Genomic DNA, 15434 nt, shown 5'->3' with positions numbered 1-15434 from the left:
TAGTACAGGCATATTCCGAGGGTTCTATTTGTGTTATCAAACTCTAAGTGAAGAGAAAATGAAAGCTGCATCAGCCTACGTATCAGAAGTTTCCTTAGAGCATCTTTGGAACAGTCTTATATAACTGATCATGGCTGAATTTAGACTTAAAACGCACCATGAATCAGAGGTAACTTTCTACTGGTCTGTACAACAGCTGGAAGACTGCTTTATTAATCTAATCTTAGATAGCACAGTGAGCCTGTGGTTATTAGCCCGTGAGTCTTAGGAAAACATCATACATTGAAAGAGGCCTTTGCTTTAGCCTTGGCAAAAAGGAGCCGGTGAAAATTTGACTTTACTCAGGTAAAGAATAGTACAAAAATACTGAAACCTACAGAGGAGTTTTGACTGAGGGTTGGCAATACCACCTCACTGTCCAAAAGAAATTACGGGACATACCATAATGCCAGATCCATTTCGGGTGAGAGATTACTCAAAATATAAAAGTGAGTAAGATAGGGAGAATTGAGATAAGCTTTCTATAAAATACCTACTCCGGAAGACACCCCGCCACGACAGAGGAGAATCTGATACTGGGAGTCAGCCAACAATATTTCTATGCACGTAAAGCCAAGCAATTAGACAAACAAAAACCAAACACAATGACGTCAAATATATTAACAAACACGTTTCTCATAAGAGCCTCTTCTCTAACAGAAATTTATAGCAGTGCACATATTTCATTCATTTTTCCATAAATGTCATGACATGAATTGCATCTTTAGGGATTATGAACATCACAATGACGGCAGAAAACAGCAGATCTTAAGTATAGTCACATATTGTCTTTCATTCTGGTAAAAAGTATGGAAATTCATAATTTTTTCAAGCATAGCTTTAACACAAAGCAAGTTCTGACTATAAAATGGACACATATCAAGTTGTAGAGTTAAAAAATGCAAGCTCTAATAACAAAGAGGCATTTCTAAACTTAAATGCCTAATTTGCCCTCTAATATTCAGTTAAGTAGAAAATTAAATGCTGAATTTTCCACAGCAGTGTTTTCAATTAGGATGTGAGTATCAGAATCACCTATAAAGTTTTTGAAAAATGCCAATACCAGGGCCCCTTCCCAGGACACTAAAATCAGAATCTCCTGGAGGGCATAAACATGTGTATTTTTTTAAGGTATCATGGATGATTCAGCTGTAAACCCCTGGGTGGGAACCACTGCTCTACTGTAATACCTAGAAGTCACTGCTGCTCAAAGTGTGGTCTGTGGACTATAGGCATGAATGTTTACTACCAGTCCATGACAGGTACAGGAATAGAAAGAGTAAGGCCTAAAGTCTTTTAAAGCAATTTGACAGAGTAATTTTATAATCTGTTAAATCTTTTTAATAAGTGGGCCTTCAGCTCTAACTCGAACCTGTAACTCTGCCTTTTTATATTCATTTTATTTTTGAAGTAATTTTATTGTATTTTATGGAATCAATTCCCAACAGATTGGAAATTTAACCTCTTTTTTAAATGTTTATAATTATCTTTAATGTGGCTTACTTTCATTTTTCATCTTAGTATGTCACTAAAAGAACTAAAAAACAATGTATTTAAATTTTAAAAACTCATACAATGAAATTATGGTAGAAATGAACATTTACTCAACAGACTGAAGAGAGCCCAAATGATCTGGATAAAACAAGAAACAGTTCAATTCAATAGGAGCATTTACTGAATTCCATTTACATACTAAACACTGAAGAAAATTCAACAGAATGAAATATGGAAACATCATCTGTATTTTAAGGATTCATGATAACACTGGTTAAATTACAGAATATCTATTACCAGCACTGCAAAAAGATAAGCCAATTCCAAAATAAACATTTCTAACAAACTAAAGGGAAAAAATATTTATAGAACAATGTAAGTCAACTTAATATACTTAATATTCTATTTTCCCATGGAAAATCAAGCAAATGCCAATTCAATATATATTAACACTAGTAGTCAAAATCATTTTTAAAAAATGTCATTAGCAATTATCACACTGATTGACAACTTAAAGTAAATAGATGAGAAATTAGGTTTCATAAAATCAGAAATTATAAGCAACAGATGCCTAAAGATATTTTATTGAAAGAGTTTTCCTCTTTGGGAAAGTAGAAATTAAAGGCTAGCTTATAAAATATAAATATAACAGAAAAGCTTAGAGTTCCTGTTAAATTACTGGTATCAAACTGAGTTGGGGATTATTAACTTCATCACCGTTTCAATATGTTTTTCGATCTGTATATAGCTTGATTTATAACTCTCAAAAACCCTCCTAAATACATTAGAGTGAAATAAATATGAAGTAATTGTAATAAATTTTACCTCCTTCTGCTGTAGCTGATTTCGGTAAATTGTAGATTGCTGCTTTATTTGAAGTTCTGATGCTTCATGTTTCTCTTCTAGATCAGTACAAAGTTTTTTGAGTCTCTCATTCTAGAAGCAAAGAAAAAAGTATTTTCAACAAAAAGACTAAAGTAAAACATGTTAGTAACAGTTATGTGTATGGCATCATGAAAAATATATTGCTTCACACAGAAAATGATATAAAATATAAAAGTTCTCAGAATTCTGGGCTTTTTTATTTTTTTAAAGTTTATTTATTTTGAAAGAGAGAGAGAGAGAGAGAGAGAGCACAAGTAAGCATGAGCAGGGGAGGGGCAGAGAGAGAAAGAGAGAGAATCCCAAACAGGCTCCGTGCTGACACAAGGCTCGAACACACAAACTGTGAGATCCTGACCTGAGCCGAAACTCAGAGCCAGCCACTTAACTGACTGAGCCACCCAGGTGCCCCCAGAATTCTGGCTTTTAAAGTACACTTTCAGGGGCGCCTGGGTGGCGTAGTCGGTTAAGCGTCCGACTTCAGCCAGGTCACGATCTCGCGGTCCGGGAGTTCGAGCCCCGCGTCGGGCTCTGGGCTGATGGCTCAGAGCCTGGAGCCTGTTTCCGACTCTGTGTCTCCCTCTCTCTCTGCCCCTCCCCCGTTCGTGCTCTGTCTCTCTCTGTCTCAAAAATAAATAAACGTTGGAAAAAATAAATAAATAAATAAAAAATAAAGTACACTTTCAGTTAAAGCTACAAGTGCAATAGCCATGTTAATAGAGATTATGCAAAATTCTGAACCAAAGTAAAAAAAAAAAAAAATGCTGCTTATTTGATTTTCTGCTAATAAAAAGCCAATGATCAATGCTTCCCCCATCTCTGCATATCCAGGGTCTAGCCTATAGTACACAATATATGTCAAGTTAACGAATAAACTGGATTACATGTCTCAACTTCTGGTTTCTCCCCAAATAGAACTTTTTAATAGAAATCATTTCAAAAAAGACTTGTTGCTGAAGTACAGGCAGGAGGCCAAAGCACCTTATTACTTGTCTGCCTGTCCCCCAGGTTCCTGAGGCACTTCTGAAAAAAACAATTTGAAAAGCATACTGAAACTCAGTTCAAAAACTAGTTAGAAGCTGGGACACCTGGGTGGCTCCGTCAGTTAAGCGTCTGACTCTTGGTTTCGACTCAGGTCATGATCTCACAGGTTCCAGCCCCACATTAGGCCCTGTGCTGACAGTGCAGAGCCTGCTTGAGATTCTCTCTCTCGTTCTCTGTGCCCCTCCACTGCTTGTGCTATTTCTGTCTCCCTCAAAATAAATAAATAAACTTAAAAAAAGTTAGTTAAAAGTACATGAAATATTCTAATTCAATGAATCCAGACATTATAGTCTTTTAAGATTTTGGAAAACATGTTTAAAAAATTAATTAAATTTTGGGTACTCAAATATTAAATTACCATTATGTATTATCATTCCTTGAATTTGAATGAATAAGCACATAATGGAGCAAGATAAATGGACACTAAAACTTTCTGCAAAAGAATTTACAAATTATCACAGATAACTTTCTAAGAATTCTAATACCTACAAACACAGGTTAACAATGATAACGGAGAAAAAGGTGAATGATGTGGTAGGGAAAAAAAAAGCTCATGATAGAAGGTGAAGACTTTTTCACTTTGAGAAGGTCACCTGTTTTCTTAGAGTCTAGGAATTTCTTACATCAACAGATGTGAAAATTATGATCCAGGGAGATTGGATGAATTCGCAGAGAAAATCAAAGGAGTAAATCAACGGAAAAATTACAACACACACAAACCCTAGTTTGAGAGTCTGTCTCTAGAAATCTAATATAAATCTTGGTTATCTTGAAGAAATTTAAGACACAGGCCCCAAAGTCACACAACTAATTACCTTCTATTCTACTGGCTGCTTTTGTGTGACTTTCTGTAATCTTTTAACATGAAAACACCATGCGTACTTAAAGCAACACAATATACTGAAGTCAAAATCTATTCATAACAGTCCACTCCAGGATTTTTCAGATAAAAATAATTCAGGCTATTTGTTGAACTCTGGTGAGAATGAGAACTTGAAAGCTTCCAATTTGGCCAATAGTTGTGTTTCTGCTCTCATCTCCCTGTCCATATGAGAGTCACAAAGACGGACAGAGTACATGAAGGACAGATTCTCTTCATGCAGCTGATCTGTAACATATCACTTGTCAGTGGCCATATTTTCTAGAATATGAAATATGGAACCAAGAGGGCTGGTCTGAAAGGATGAAGAATAAACACATGCAAAGAAGAACAAAGAGGAGTAAAAATGAGAGACAAATCCCTGGTGGTCTGCAGTTCTGTTTGCAGCCCCTTTCTAAAGTCTGGCTATGATTTCTGCCCTTGAAATCTACGACATTCTCATATCCTTAAATTATTCCATCCTGATCAACCCTTGTTACACCATCAAGGTCGGAACCAACTTTACTCAGTGAGTTTCTTTGTTGAGCGGTCCTAACTATGTGTAAGGACAGATATTTATGACTTTTACTCTTTCTTAGATGTCCTCCAACAAAGAGAGAAAATTTACTTATTTTTTTTCTTAAGTTTATCTATTTATTTTGAGAGAGAGACAGAGAGCGAGCTGGGGAGGAGCAGAGGGAGAGACAGAATCCCAAGCAGGCTCGCAATGTCAGCACAGAGCCCAATATGGGGCTTGATCTTGTGAACCATGACATCATTGAGTCACCCAGGCGCCCCACTTATTTTTTAAATAAAACAAAACTTGGGGCACCTGGCTGGCTCAGTTGGTGGAGTGTGCAACTATCGATCACGAGGTTGTGGGTTCGAGCCCCACACTGGGTACAGAGTTTACTTAAAAATAAAATCTATAACTAACTAACTAAATCTCATTCTATCTTGTCATTATCATAAGGGGATATCGGGCCCTTTAAAAATCTAACAACATTCATGAGATTGTAATGACCTTGTTTTTTCTGTACTTGAAACATTTTGATTTTTTTATCATCCTAAAAATTTTCTTTATCATTATTCATCAATTATTCTCAACTAGGTTAAAAAAGTCTTATGTAATAGGAAAAGAGAAGACTGACAGAATCACCCAGTGATTAGTGAAATAACCAGTTTTCTGACTGCAGTGTCCAAAGCATTACATCATCTTTTAAAAAGAAAAAGCTAGAGACACCAACTTTGTGGTGTCTCTTTTATTCTGTTGTGTTTTGCTTTCATTGAACATAGCTGCAAATTCAGAATTTTCATTTCAACAAAGAGAAGAAAACTGACAGAGGAAAACGTTTCACAATTATTAAGACAACACAGAAGATAAATGTGAAGAGACAGAAAACAGCTCTCCAGAGTCTAATGGTTGTGAACAGGTTGTAGAGGCAAAATCCCAACCAAGTCTTCAAATAACAATATCCTAGAACAATTTTCTCAAACTCCAGAACTGATGAGTGAACAATATATTTCTAAGAACAAAAAAGAAACATGGTGTTCTCATCAAGTTAGTCATTCAATAGGAAAAGATTTTATCTCCCAATATTTTGTGACAAGGACCTGAGCCATCCCACTTTGCTAAATGGATATGTGACCAAATTCTTTCATTATACATGATATTTGTACACTGAAGTTTACTTGATATAGTTCATACACTGATAAATGCTGCAGGCAAGTGTGTATACAAAGGTGACTGGGAAGAAAAAGACATAAAAATGGAAAAAATTCAGTAGCCTGATCATTCTAATTGGTATTTATAAATCTAATTAGTATTTATAAATTGGCTTTGTAATTATGGAGCAAAGATGATAGCTATCATCTCTTCAACAAAATCATGAGCCATCAAAGTTGTCAAAAATATTGGTTTTGGGGGTACCTGGGTGGCGCCGTTGAGCATCCGGCTCTTGATTTTGGCTCCAGTCACAATCCCAGGGTCGTGAGATCAAGAGCCCCATGTTGGGCTTTGTACCGAGCATGGAACCTGCTTGAGATTCTCGATCTCTCTCCTTTCTCTCTCTCTCCCTCCCCCCCCCCTTTATTCCTCTCCCCCACTCGGGTTCTTGCTCTCTTTAAAATAAAATTAAAAATGGGGGCGCCTGGGTGGCGCAGTCGGTTAAGCGTCCGACTTCAGCCAGGTCACGATCTTGCGGTCCGTGAGTTCGAGCCCCGCGTCAGGCTCTGGGCTGATGGCTCGGAGCCTGGAGCCTGTTTCCGATTCTGTGTCTCCCTCTCTCTCTGCCCCTCCCCCGTTCATGCTTTGTCTCTCTCTGTCCCAAAAATAAATAAAAAATGTGGAAAAAAAATTAAAAAAAAAAATTAAATTAAATTAAAAACAAAAACCAAAAAATTGGTTTTAATGACACAAGTCAAGAAGAACCAGAAGTCATGATCAACTAAACTCTATTAGAGATACAACTGAAATCTGGAACCAGTATTTACAAATAAGATGCATTTCAGTTCATGCACAAGAGTTAATAAGCAGTCGACTACATTCAAAAAACACTGCCTATTTTGAGTACATATTTTCAAAACCAGAAACATATGGAAAATATCGATTTGCTATATTCTTTTTTTTTTTTTTAAATGCTTTTTATTCATTATATTTTTTTTTTTAAATTTTTTTTTAACGTTTATTTACTTTTGAGACAGAGCATGAACGGGGGAGGGTCAGAGAGAGGGAGACACAGAATCGGAAACAGGCTCCAGGCTCTGAGCCATCAGCCCAGAGCCCGACGCGGGGCTCGAACTCACGGTCCGCGAGATCGTGACCTGGCTGAAGTCGGACGCTTAACCGACTGCGCCACCCAGGCGCCCCACGATTTGCTATATTCTTATTAAAATTTCTAATCGGGGGGACTCCTGAGCAGCTCAGTCGGTTAAGCGTCCAACTTCGGCTTAGGTCGTGATCTCATGGTTCCTGAGTTCGAGCCCTGCGTCGGGCTCTGTGCTGACAGCTCAGAGCCTGGAGCCCGCTTCAGATTCTGTGTCTCCCTCTGTCTGCCCCTCCACTGCTTGCACTCTGTCTCTCGCATTGTCTCAAACATAAATAAACATTAAAAAAATAAAAATAAAAATAAAAAATTTCTAATTGGGGCGCCTGGGTGGCTCAGTCAGTTAAGTTCAGGTCATGATCTCACAGTTCGTGGGTTCAAGCCCCATGTCGGGCTCTGTGCTGACAGCGTGGACCCTGGAGCCTGCTTCAGATTCTGTGCCCCCTCCTTTTCTGCCACTCCCTGTTCACACTGTCTCTGTCTCTCTCTCAAAAATAAACATAAAAAAATTTTTTTTTAATTTTTGTAATAAAGTTTTTCATTATCACCTTATTCCTACTTCTATAAATTACTCACAAAATGATTTAATATAAAAAATAAAGAGTTCACTGGATCCAGATGGGAATCGTGATGCCTATTTTTCTTGGCTCAGAGAATTAAATTGAAGAAATCTAACTAATTCAGTCCACTTCAAGTATTAATGTCTGTAAGCAAATCTAATTTCCTCTGGAAAACACAACACCCTCTGTCTATACTAAAACTTTCTAAATAGAATTTTGTATTTTTAGTTTCCTGCTGGCTTCAATCATAGTTCCACCTGAATCTCTTATTGCACAATCAAGTAAGGGGTTAGAGTATGAAGCTCTTTTGTGCTGACACATGGCAAGGATCAAAATCACCTCAGAAAACAAAGCCCTTGGGAATTCCAACAGTCTCTTTTCCTCTAGTATTTGAGCAGCTCATGCTACTGCGAATAAGCAGCAAATGAGGAAGGTGGCTTTCATCTGGGGATGCGTTATATAAAAAATATTTTTTTTATTTTTTTAATTTACATCCAAATTAGTTAGCATATAGTGCAACAACGATTTCAGGAGTAGATTCCTTAATGCCCCTTACCCATTTAGCCCATTCCCCTCTCCAACACCCCCTTCAATAACCCTCTGTTTGATCTCCATATTTAAGAGTCTCTTATGTTTTGTTCCCCTCCCTGTTCAAAAATATTTCTAAATGTTAGAATCATGCTCGCCATAGTCCAGTGATAACCCTATGAGAGATTAGAACTTAGATCGACAGAGGGACACAAGATCTTTCTCTCTCTGATCTCAAGCTGAATAAAGAGCAGACATTCACTAAGCAGGCTAACTCTATTTACTTTTTCCCCCAAATGTACATGGGTGAATTTACCTAAATTAATGCCACTAAACACAACTCTACCATTTAATTTTTCTGGGTGGGCCAGTACTAATGAGTGCCTTTGTAAGGATTTCTTCAGGGATTACAGTAACACTTTCCTATCTTGGCCGTACAAAGAAAGAAGCTATTAAGTTCGTCTGTCACCGAAGCATCTACTTATTAGGCAATTATAGCTAAGGACTCAGGTGTCACCAAACTGCCATATTCTATTGAGACAGAATACCATGATAGTCCCTCTTGAGACATCTCTCTACCTCCAAATTCCACAGTCTTGCCTCGGTATCCTGGGCCAGAATTTACTAGTGCTTGTTAGTAAATATTTTCTGATATTTTAAATTCAATTTTCTCTGTTTATGGACTCAGCAAAGAGGAAAACGTGCTTAACACCCTCACCCCTCACCATTCTTATCCAAAGGCTAACTGAGTGTCATTAGTACTTTACAATAGATCCCATTTTAAATCATTTCACTTTCTTTATGGCTTTCCTTTGAACCCTTCCCAAGTTGTCCTCATCCGCATTAAGTATAATGTCCAGAGGTAGTCACCACGAGGCACTAACAACAGGAAGAGAAATGGTGAGATTAATTTGGTATACCTATACCCGTAACTTCTTTGTATACAAATGTCACACTTTTTTTAATGTTAGCAAATTAGAGAAGTCTAGAACGAACAGAATTGCATTCTTCGCATGATACTTGAACAAATGCACTACTGTAACTGAACACACTGTGAGAACATGGTAACTCCTTGATCAATTGTTGCCACCATGATGTCTACACGTGGCTGTTTTCCTACATCCAGCATAGAGAAGCAGAGACAGGAATATAAAATAGCAAAGTGCAGCAACATATATTCTTCATCTAAAAGAAGATAACACTGAAAAAAACCTGAGATAAAGGGGAAGAGATAAAAGTGGTAAGCAGTGCAGTAAAAAGAACTGAAATACAGTATGAGTCACTGTCATGCCTTCAAAAAAGAAAAATCTAAGTTCAATAATAGTCTTTAATTTTCCTTACCTCTGATCTTAAGATTGCATGAATGGCTTCAATTTCCTTTCTCCTAGCATTAGGTAATTCTGCTACGAAAGAAACAGCATACACTGAATATATGATCAACACCGTGTGAATAAACAGGCATTTTAAAGTACATAGATTTCACTGAGCTTTCATCAGAATGGTATGATCTGGGATCAAATTCAGAAGACAAAGATCACTTGATTTTTACCACAACTTCCTATTGTCACAAATGTTCTTTATCGTCATGTAAGTTACTCTTTTTGCCTATCGTCTGCACCTAGGTAGAACACCTACATTTCCCCCTTGGAGGTGTTCATTAAAATTTTATATGGATAATTGAGTTTGACAAATTCAATCTCTCTCTGTTGGCTTAGTATAATTTTAGATGAAACTTACACAACTAGGGTTTAGGCCTTATTTCCAACTTCTGCTCCCAACACTGTAAAAACAATAATGACCTATAAATGAAGAATAAAAATGCACTAAAACAACACTCATTTCAACTAAAACGGGCACAATTTATTTAAAACGCAAAGGAGCTCACTCTGCTTTTGTACATTTTCGTTTAAAAGGAGAGTCAGAGATGGAGCCTGGCTGGCTCAGTCGGTAGAGCATGCAACTCTTGATCTTGGGGTCGCCGAGTTCAAGCCCCACACTGGGCATAGAGTTTACTTTAAAAAAAAGTTTTAATGAAGAAAAAAAAATTTTTCTTTAAAGGGAGTCAGAGGCCAGCAGTATCAAAATGGCACTGTTGATGCTCCCAAAAATTCACCATCCACACAGTTAAGATTTTTTCCTAGGCAGTAAGGTTTTTCATCAGCCACAGCACTTCAATACTATAGAAATAACTTCTCTGATTTACAGTTTAAATAAAAAGAAAATACAAGTGACATCCAATAAATAATGACAAACCCACTTTTCTGGTTTTGAAAATCACCAGGTGCGGTTGCTTCTGTGGTTGTTTATACATCTTGCTTGAAACTCTGACAGGACTGTCTAATTGCTACTCAGAAGAGAACAAATTATAATCTAGTCTGTTTAGGAGGGTCATTGTTAGAAGCAGCAATTGTTTCAAAGAGGGATAAAAAAAGGTTTATGCAGCCCTCATCCCCTTCCACCCACAAAAAAAAAAAAAAAATCATGGCCTTTTTAAGAATAAAGGCGAGACGTTGTGCAGATCAAAAAATTCTTCCTTGCTGAGGGAAAACAAAAATAACAGTTACTGTTTATTAATGCTTACCATCTGCTAGGCATTTTACACTCATTTCACTTAATCCTCCTAACCTCATAGTAGGTATGATTATATCTATTTAGCAGATAAGGAAACTCTGCCTACAGAGGTTAAGTAAGTAAAACCTTGGTTTACAAGCATAATTCATTCCAGAAACATGCCTGTAATCCAAAGCACTTGTATGTCAGTGAATTTCAAGAACCAATGGCTTAGTTGTGATCATGTGACATCCAGCGTCACGTACTACTCGTGGTGCAGGACATTGCTTTTTTATCAAGTTAAAATTTATTACAAATGTTTGCTCGTCTTGCGAACACTCAGAACAAGTTACTCGCAATCCAAGGTTTTACGGTATTTAATAATTTGCTAAAGATCCCACAATTTGAAATGCATGAAAATGGAATTTATCCATGTCTAATTTAAAAGCCCAACTCCTAAGCCTCAATAAATCAGTACAGTTTTTGGTACAATAGCAACTTTCTGATATTGTAAATATGGAGGATTTTCAAGCTGTACCAACAGTGCTATTGTCGAACTGTTATCTTGTTCACTGCTGGCACAAGGTAGATAATTACTTGTTAAATGAATACGTGAACTGGCCCTGTTTTTAAATGATTTACAAAATCAGTAAATTAGGTTCAAGCAAGTCCTATTTTAATAGAAAGGGAAAATAAGAGAAGCATTAAGCAACTTAGCAGATTTTTAATCACTCGGCAATTTTTTTTTTACTAAGCATCTACTATGTACCAAGGAAGGAGCCAAATACTAGTAATATAAGGACAAATAAAATATAATCCGTACCCTGGGCATCAAGGAAAGAGGTAAATCATAACCCAAAGTGGTAAGTGCTCTCCAAGAGAGATCCACAAAGTTATGTTGAAACACAGATGGCATGCAATCAACTCAGCCTACCTGCCATGGACTGAAAATGGTTTCACCAAGTACCGGGCACATGAGCAGAGTCATACTGGAAAAAAGTGTTTTCCAGGCAAAGGAGGGTAGAGGAGGAAGTAGAATAGGAAGGGCTTTCCAGGCAGAGGCTTGGAGTTGTGCAGGTAGTTCACAAAGTTCCATGTGGCAAACGCTCTGGGTGCAAGCAAGCAAACCGCGCATGTGTATGTAAGCGTGCACATGTACAGCAATGTGAAGAGAAGAGGACGTAACAGCTAGGACTAGAAAAGGGACGTTGATCATAGCGAGGCTAGGTTTCCAGTGTCCCAAAACTAAGAGGTTTGGATTTTATCCTGTAAGGAACAGAGCTAAAAGATTTTAAAGCACTTAATGTTTTAGAAAACTGGCAACACGCAGAAAATGGGAGTGGAGGAGGGAGAAACGGGTGACGGGATGGGAAGGACAAAGTACACGGGAGAGAAAAGCGCTACTGAAATAGAGAAAAAGGGAGAATTAAGGAAAGGACAAATATAAGAAACAATTCTGGCACAGGATGAACAAGATTTGATGACCAACTAGAAACAGGAGATGGAAAAGAAAGGCAAAATAAAAGTGACAAAGACTTCGTGTTTAGGAGATTGGGCAGATGATGAAACCATTAAAATTGAGAATACAGAACCACATCTGGTAGGAAGAACAAAATGAATTCCACCTTAAGCCTACAGGACAGTCATGTCAGAGGGGATGCTATTTTCTAGGAATAGCCAACTGTTTTCCCCGAACTAGGATACAATGAGAGACTAGTCGCTTCCCTTGTTATCCAGCCCTTTTCTGTTCTAAATTTCAAAGTCACATGACCCTTTCCTTTCCCTTTCATCCCCAACCTGTCCCACCTAATGTACCTCCCACCCAAAGTGTACTCCAAGCAGTAAAATGATTTCTGCAGCTCTCCAAAGTTTCTCCCTTGTAGAAAGGCAGAAATTCTAAATATACTTTCTTTTTATCAAACTTTCTTTTTATCAATTTATCAAAATTGGGTTTATTTCAACCCAATAAACACAAAGGCTCGATTAAATCAGGATAAAAAGTTAAACCAGAATGCTAGTTTATTAATTTATAAGAAATAAAATTATCCAAGGAAGTGCTCTCATCCAAAAAACCAGCCCATCCTCTCTCTGGAGGCAGACCTACACTGAAATTAAAGTACTCTTTAGATCTAAATACTACTTTCGGGAAGAATATCAAGAAATCGAAATATTAGTTAACATAACTATCGATTACCACGTAACTCTGGGTCACTCTTCATTAGTAAAGCAAAATAAGGACTTCAAAAATGAGCGAAAGTTGCCAAGGATACCCAAATGGGCTATCTTCCTTATTTTACTGTAGAAATATGGGTGGAATGGTAGGTAGGCACAAAAATACATTTCAGCTGGAACGTTTTAACAACACGTTCAAGTCAGAAAGGGCTTAAGACTCTGTGAATATTTTAATGAGTTGCTTCAACTGTTAAAAATCGAAGGAATACAGTGACTATGTGTGAGGCACAGATACTTTTTAACCGAGTCAATACAAAGGAAAAGGATCAAGATCAGATCCGCCCCCAAGTTAAAGGCAAAGTAAGCGGTGGGCGTGGAAGAACCAAACAAAAATAAACTACTCGATGCAGGAACAGTTTCATTCTGAGGTATACAGAGTAATCAACCAGAACTCTTCCCCAGACCCCAGTGGTCTTTCATCAGAGAAAATCGGTTAAGAAGAGGCAAAAGTGTAAAGAAAAAAGGGAGTGACACTCCTGACGGATGGAAGTGGGAACCAAACGGGAGCTCCCACGGTCCCAGGAAAACCCTCCCTCCCATCGCTCCAGCTGTTACCTTCCAGTTCCTCCGTGCCCTCCATCAGCATATCCTTCGTAAAGTTTGAAATCTGGCCAGTGAGGGAAGCCAGGCTGCCTCCGACTTGACCCAGAGACTGGCCCAAGCCGGAGCCGAGGCCCCCAAGCCAGGACGACATCGCTGCAGGTTAGAGAACGACCCGGTCCGCTCCGAGCAAAGCGTCCAGCGTCGTCGGACGACCCCGCCAAATGTCCTCGAACCACCGCCTTCGCGAGGCTAGTCCATATCAAAACACTCAAGATTGGACAACACAATGAGGGGTTCCTAAGCAACGCCGGCTTCGGGGGGCTCCCACCAACGGCCCGACTCTGCCTAGAAACGCAGAGGCCTGGCCTGGGACGTTACCAGGGGCCCGCCTCCAGTGCCACAGTCAACCCCGCGAGGCCTCTGCTCATTCCTACGACTTCCCACCGTCCGGGATGGGCCACTTCTTCCTCTGCTTTAGTGACTTTCCCCAGTTCCGAAGGCAACTCCTGCCAACTCGACGCCGACCGCCATGACACCCACTCTAAACGCGGCAATGGATCATAGAGAGGAGCCGCGGTGGCATAGAAGGGCTCTGCGGAGCCGCCGGACGCGTCCTTGGCGCAAGGGAGCGTGGGATCGCGGAGGACCGAAAGCGGCCGGCCAGGGCAAGGTCAGCCTCCACGTAGCGCACAGGCTTTGGCCGCTGGGGGTGTGGTCTCATGAACAAGGGGTGACGCAGTGGCGGCTGCTCCTTTCACCTGAGCTTCAGGCAGAGCCCTCTGCGAGTGGTGCCTTTCGAAGCCAGAGCGGCCCGGAAAGCTCCTGGACCCCCCCACTGTGTCGGTGAAACCTGAGTGTTTAATTTTAACTGTACCACGAATTCAGCATCGCAAGGGCACTTGCGGGGTCGCTCCACTGTGCAGCAAGAGGCTTTACTTATCGGTTACTGTGTCGCTTCTTCTACAGCTTGTCGGGCTGCTCTGTACCGGACACTAGGGTAGGAGTTAAGGATACACAAGTAAAAAGGATGGGTTGCGAACTCTTGTTCGTGCAGGAAAAACATGTTGGTTACTTTCTATAGTAGTGATTTTCCCTGGTAGCTTTACAGCTCGTAGTTGAAACCCTGCGTTCTTGAATATACCAAGAGCTTTGTTCAAGAAGCCGATTTAACCCATGAAGTTTAAAACGCAGACCACCTTAAAAGCTGTTAAATGAAGAATTTGCATCCCATTCCGGAGGTGTTTATCAAATGTTTTCCGTGTATTTTTTTTTTGGAAGACATCAGTGCCGAAGAGCTAGGTATGCAGACTCTGGGACCTGACTGCCTGGATCTGTCACTGGCTGTATGAGCGTGGGTAGGTTACTTAACCTCTCAGTGCGTCAGTTTCTCATTTGTAAAATGGAGAATGATGGGGTTGTTAGAATGATTAAATAAGGTAATAGTTTTTAAGTGCTCGGAACAGTGCCTGGTGCCTGGTGAGTTCTCTTTAAGTGTATGTAAAGTTTCAAAAATGTAGCACACAGATGACCTGAGAGTTGGTATGTCTACCATTATTCTGGGCACTGGGGATACAGCAGGAGAAGACATACGTAGTCCCTGGTCTCTGGAGCTTGCATTCCATTGGGAAGGGAGAGCTGATAAACAAAATGTAGTAAATATAAGACAGGTGACTGCTTGAAGAAAACACACACACACACACACACACACACACACACACACACACACACAGGGTAAGGATAATATGGAAAAGATATGAGGAGAGGGGACACTCGTAATGTTATAGAAGGCAGTCAGGAAAGGCTTCACTGATAGAGTGATACTTAAACAGATACTTGAATTAAGAGAATGACATATATCCGGGTGCCTAGCTGACTCAG

At 39.3% G+C, this 15434-nt stretch overlaps 1 protein-coding gene across 2 annotated transcripts in view; it reads right to left on the bottom strand.

The window, feature by feature from the left end:
* Positions 1-14077, bottom strand: part of TRIP11 (thyroid hormone receptor interactor 11) — a 62859-nt gene extending 48782 nt beyond the window's left edge. Inside the window, exons 1-3 of one of the 2 annotated variants that reach the window (XM_047080209.1) lie at positions 13569-14077; positions 9573-9634; positions 2359-2469 (exon numbers count right to left, since the gene is read on the bottom strand). In XM_047080209.1, coding sequence (XP_046936165.1) covers positions 2359-2469; positions 9573-9634; positions 13569-13707 — 312 coding nt within the window. In that variant the 5' untranslated portion in view covers positions 13708-14077. The remainder of the gene's footprint in view (positions 1-2358; positions 2470-9572; positions 9635-13568) is intronic. The other variant, XM_047080210.1, reaches the window with a different exon arrangement.
* Between the last annotated feature and the right edge of the window lie 1357 nt (positions 14078-15434).

Source organism: Lynx rufus, unplaced genomic scaffold (assembly GCF_022079265.1).
Source record: "Lynx rufus isolate CCGP_SWC_20201006 ecotype Redwood Valley unplaced genomic scaffold, mLynRuf1.p SCAF_17, whole genome shotgun sequence".
NCBI lineage: Eukaryota > Metazoa > Chordata > Mammalia > Carnivora > Felidae > Lynx > Lynx rufus.
This window is presented reverse-complemented; position numbering and strand designations above follow the sequence as displayed.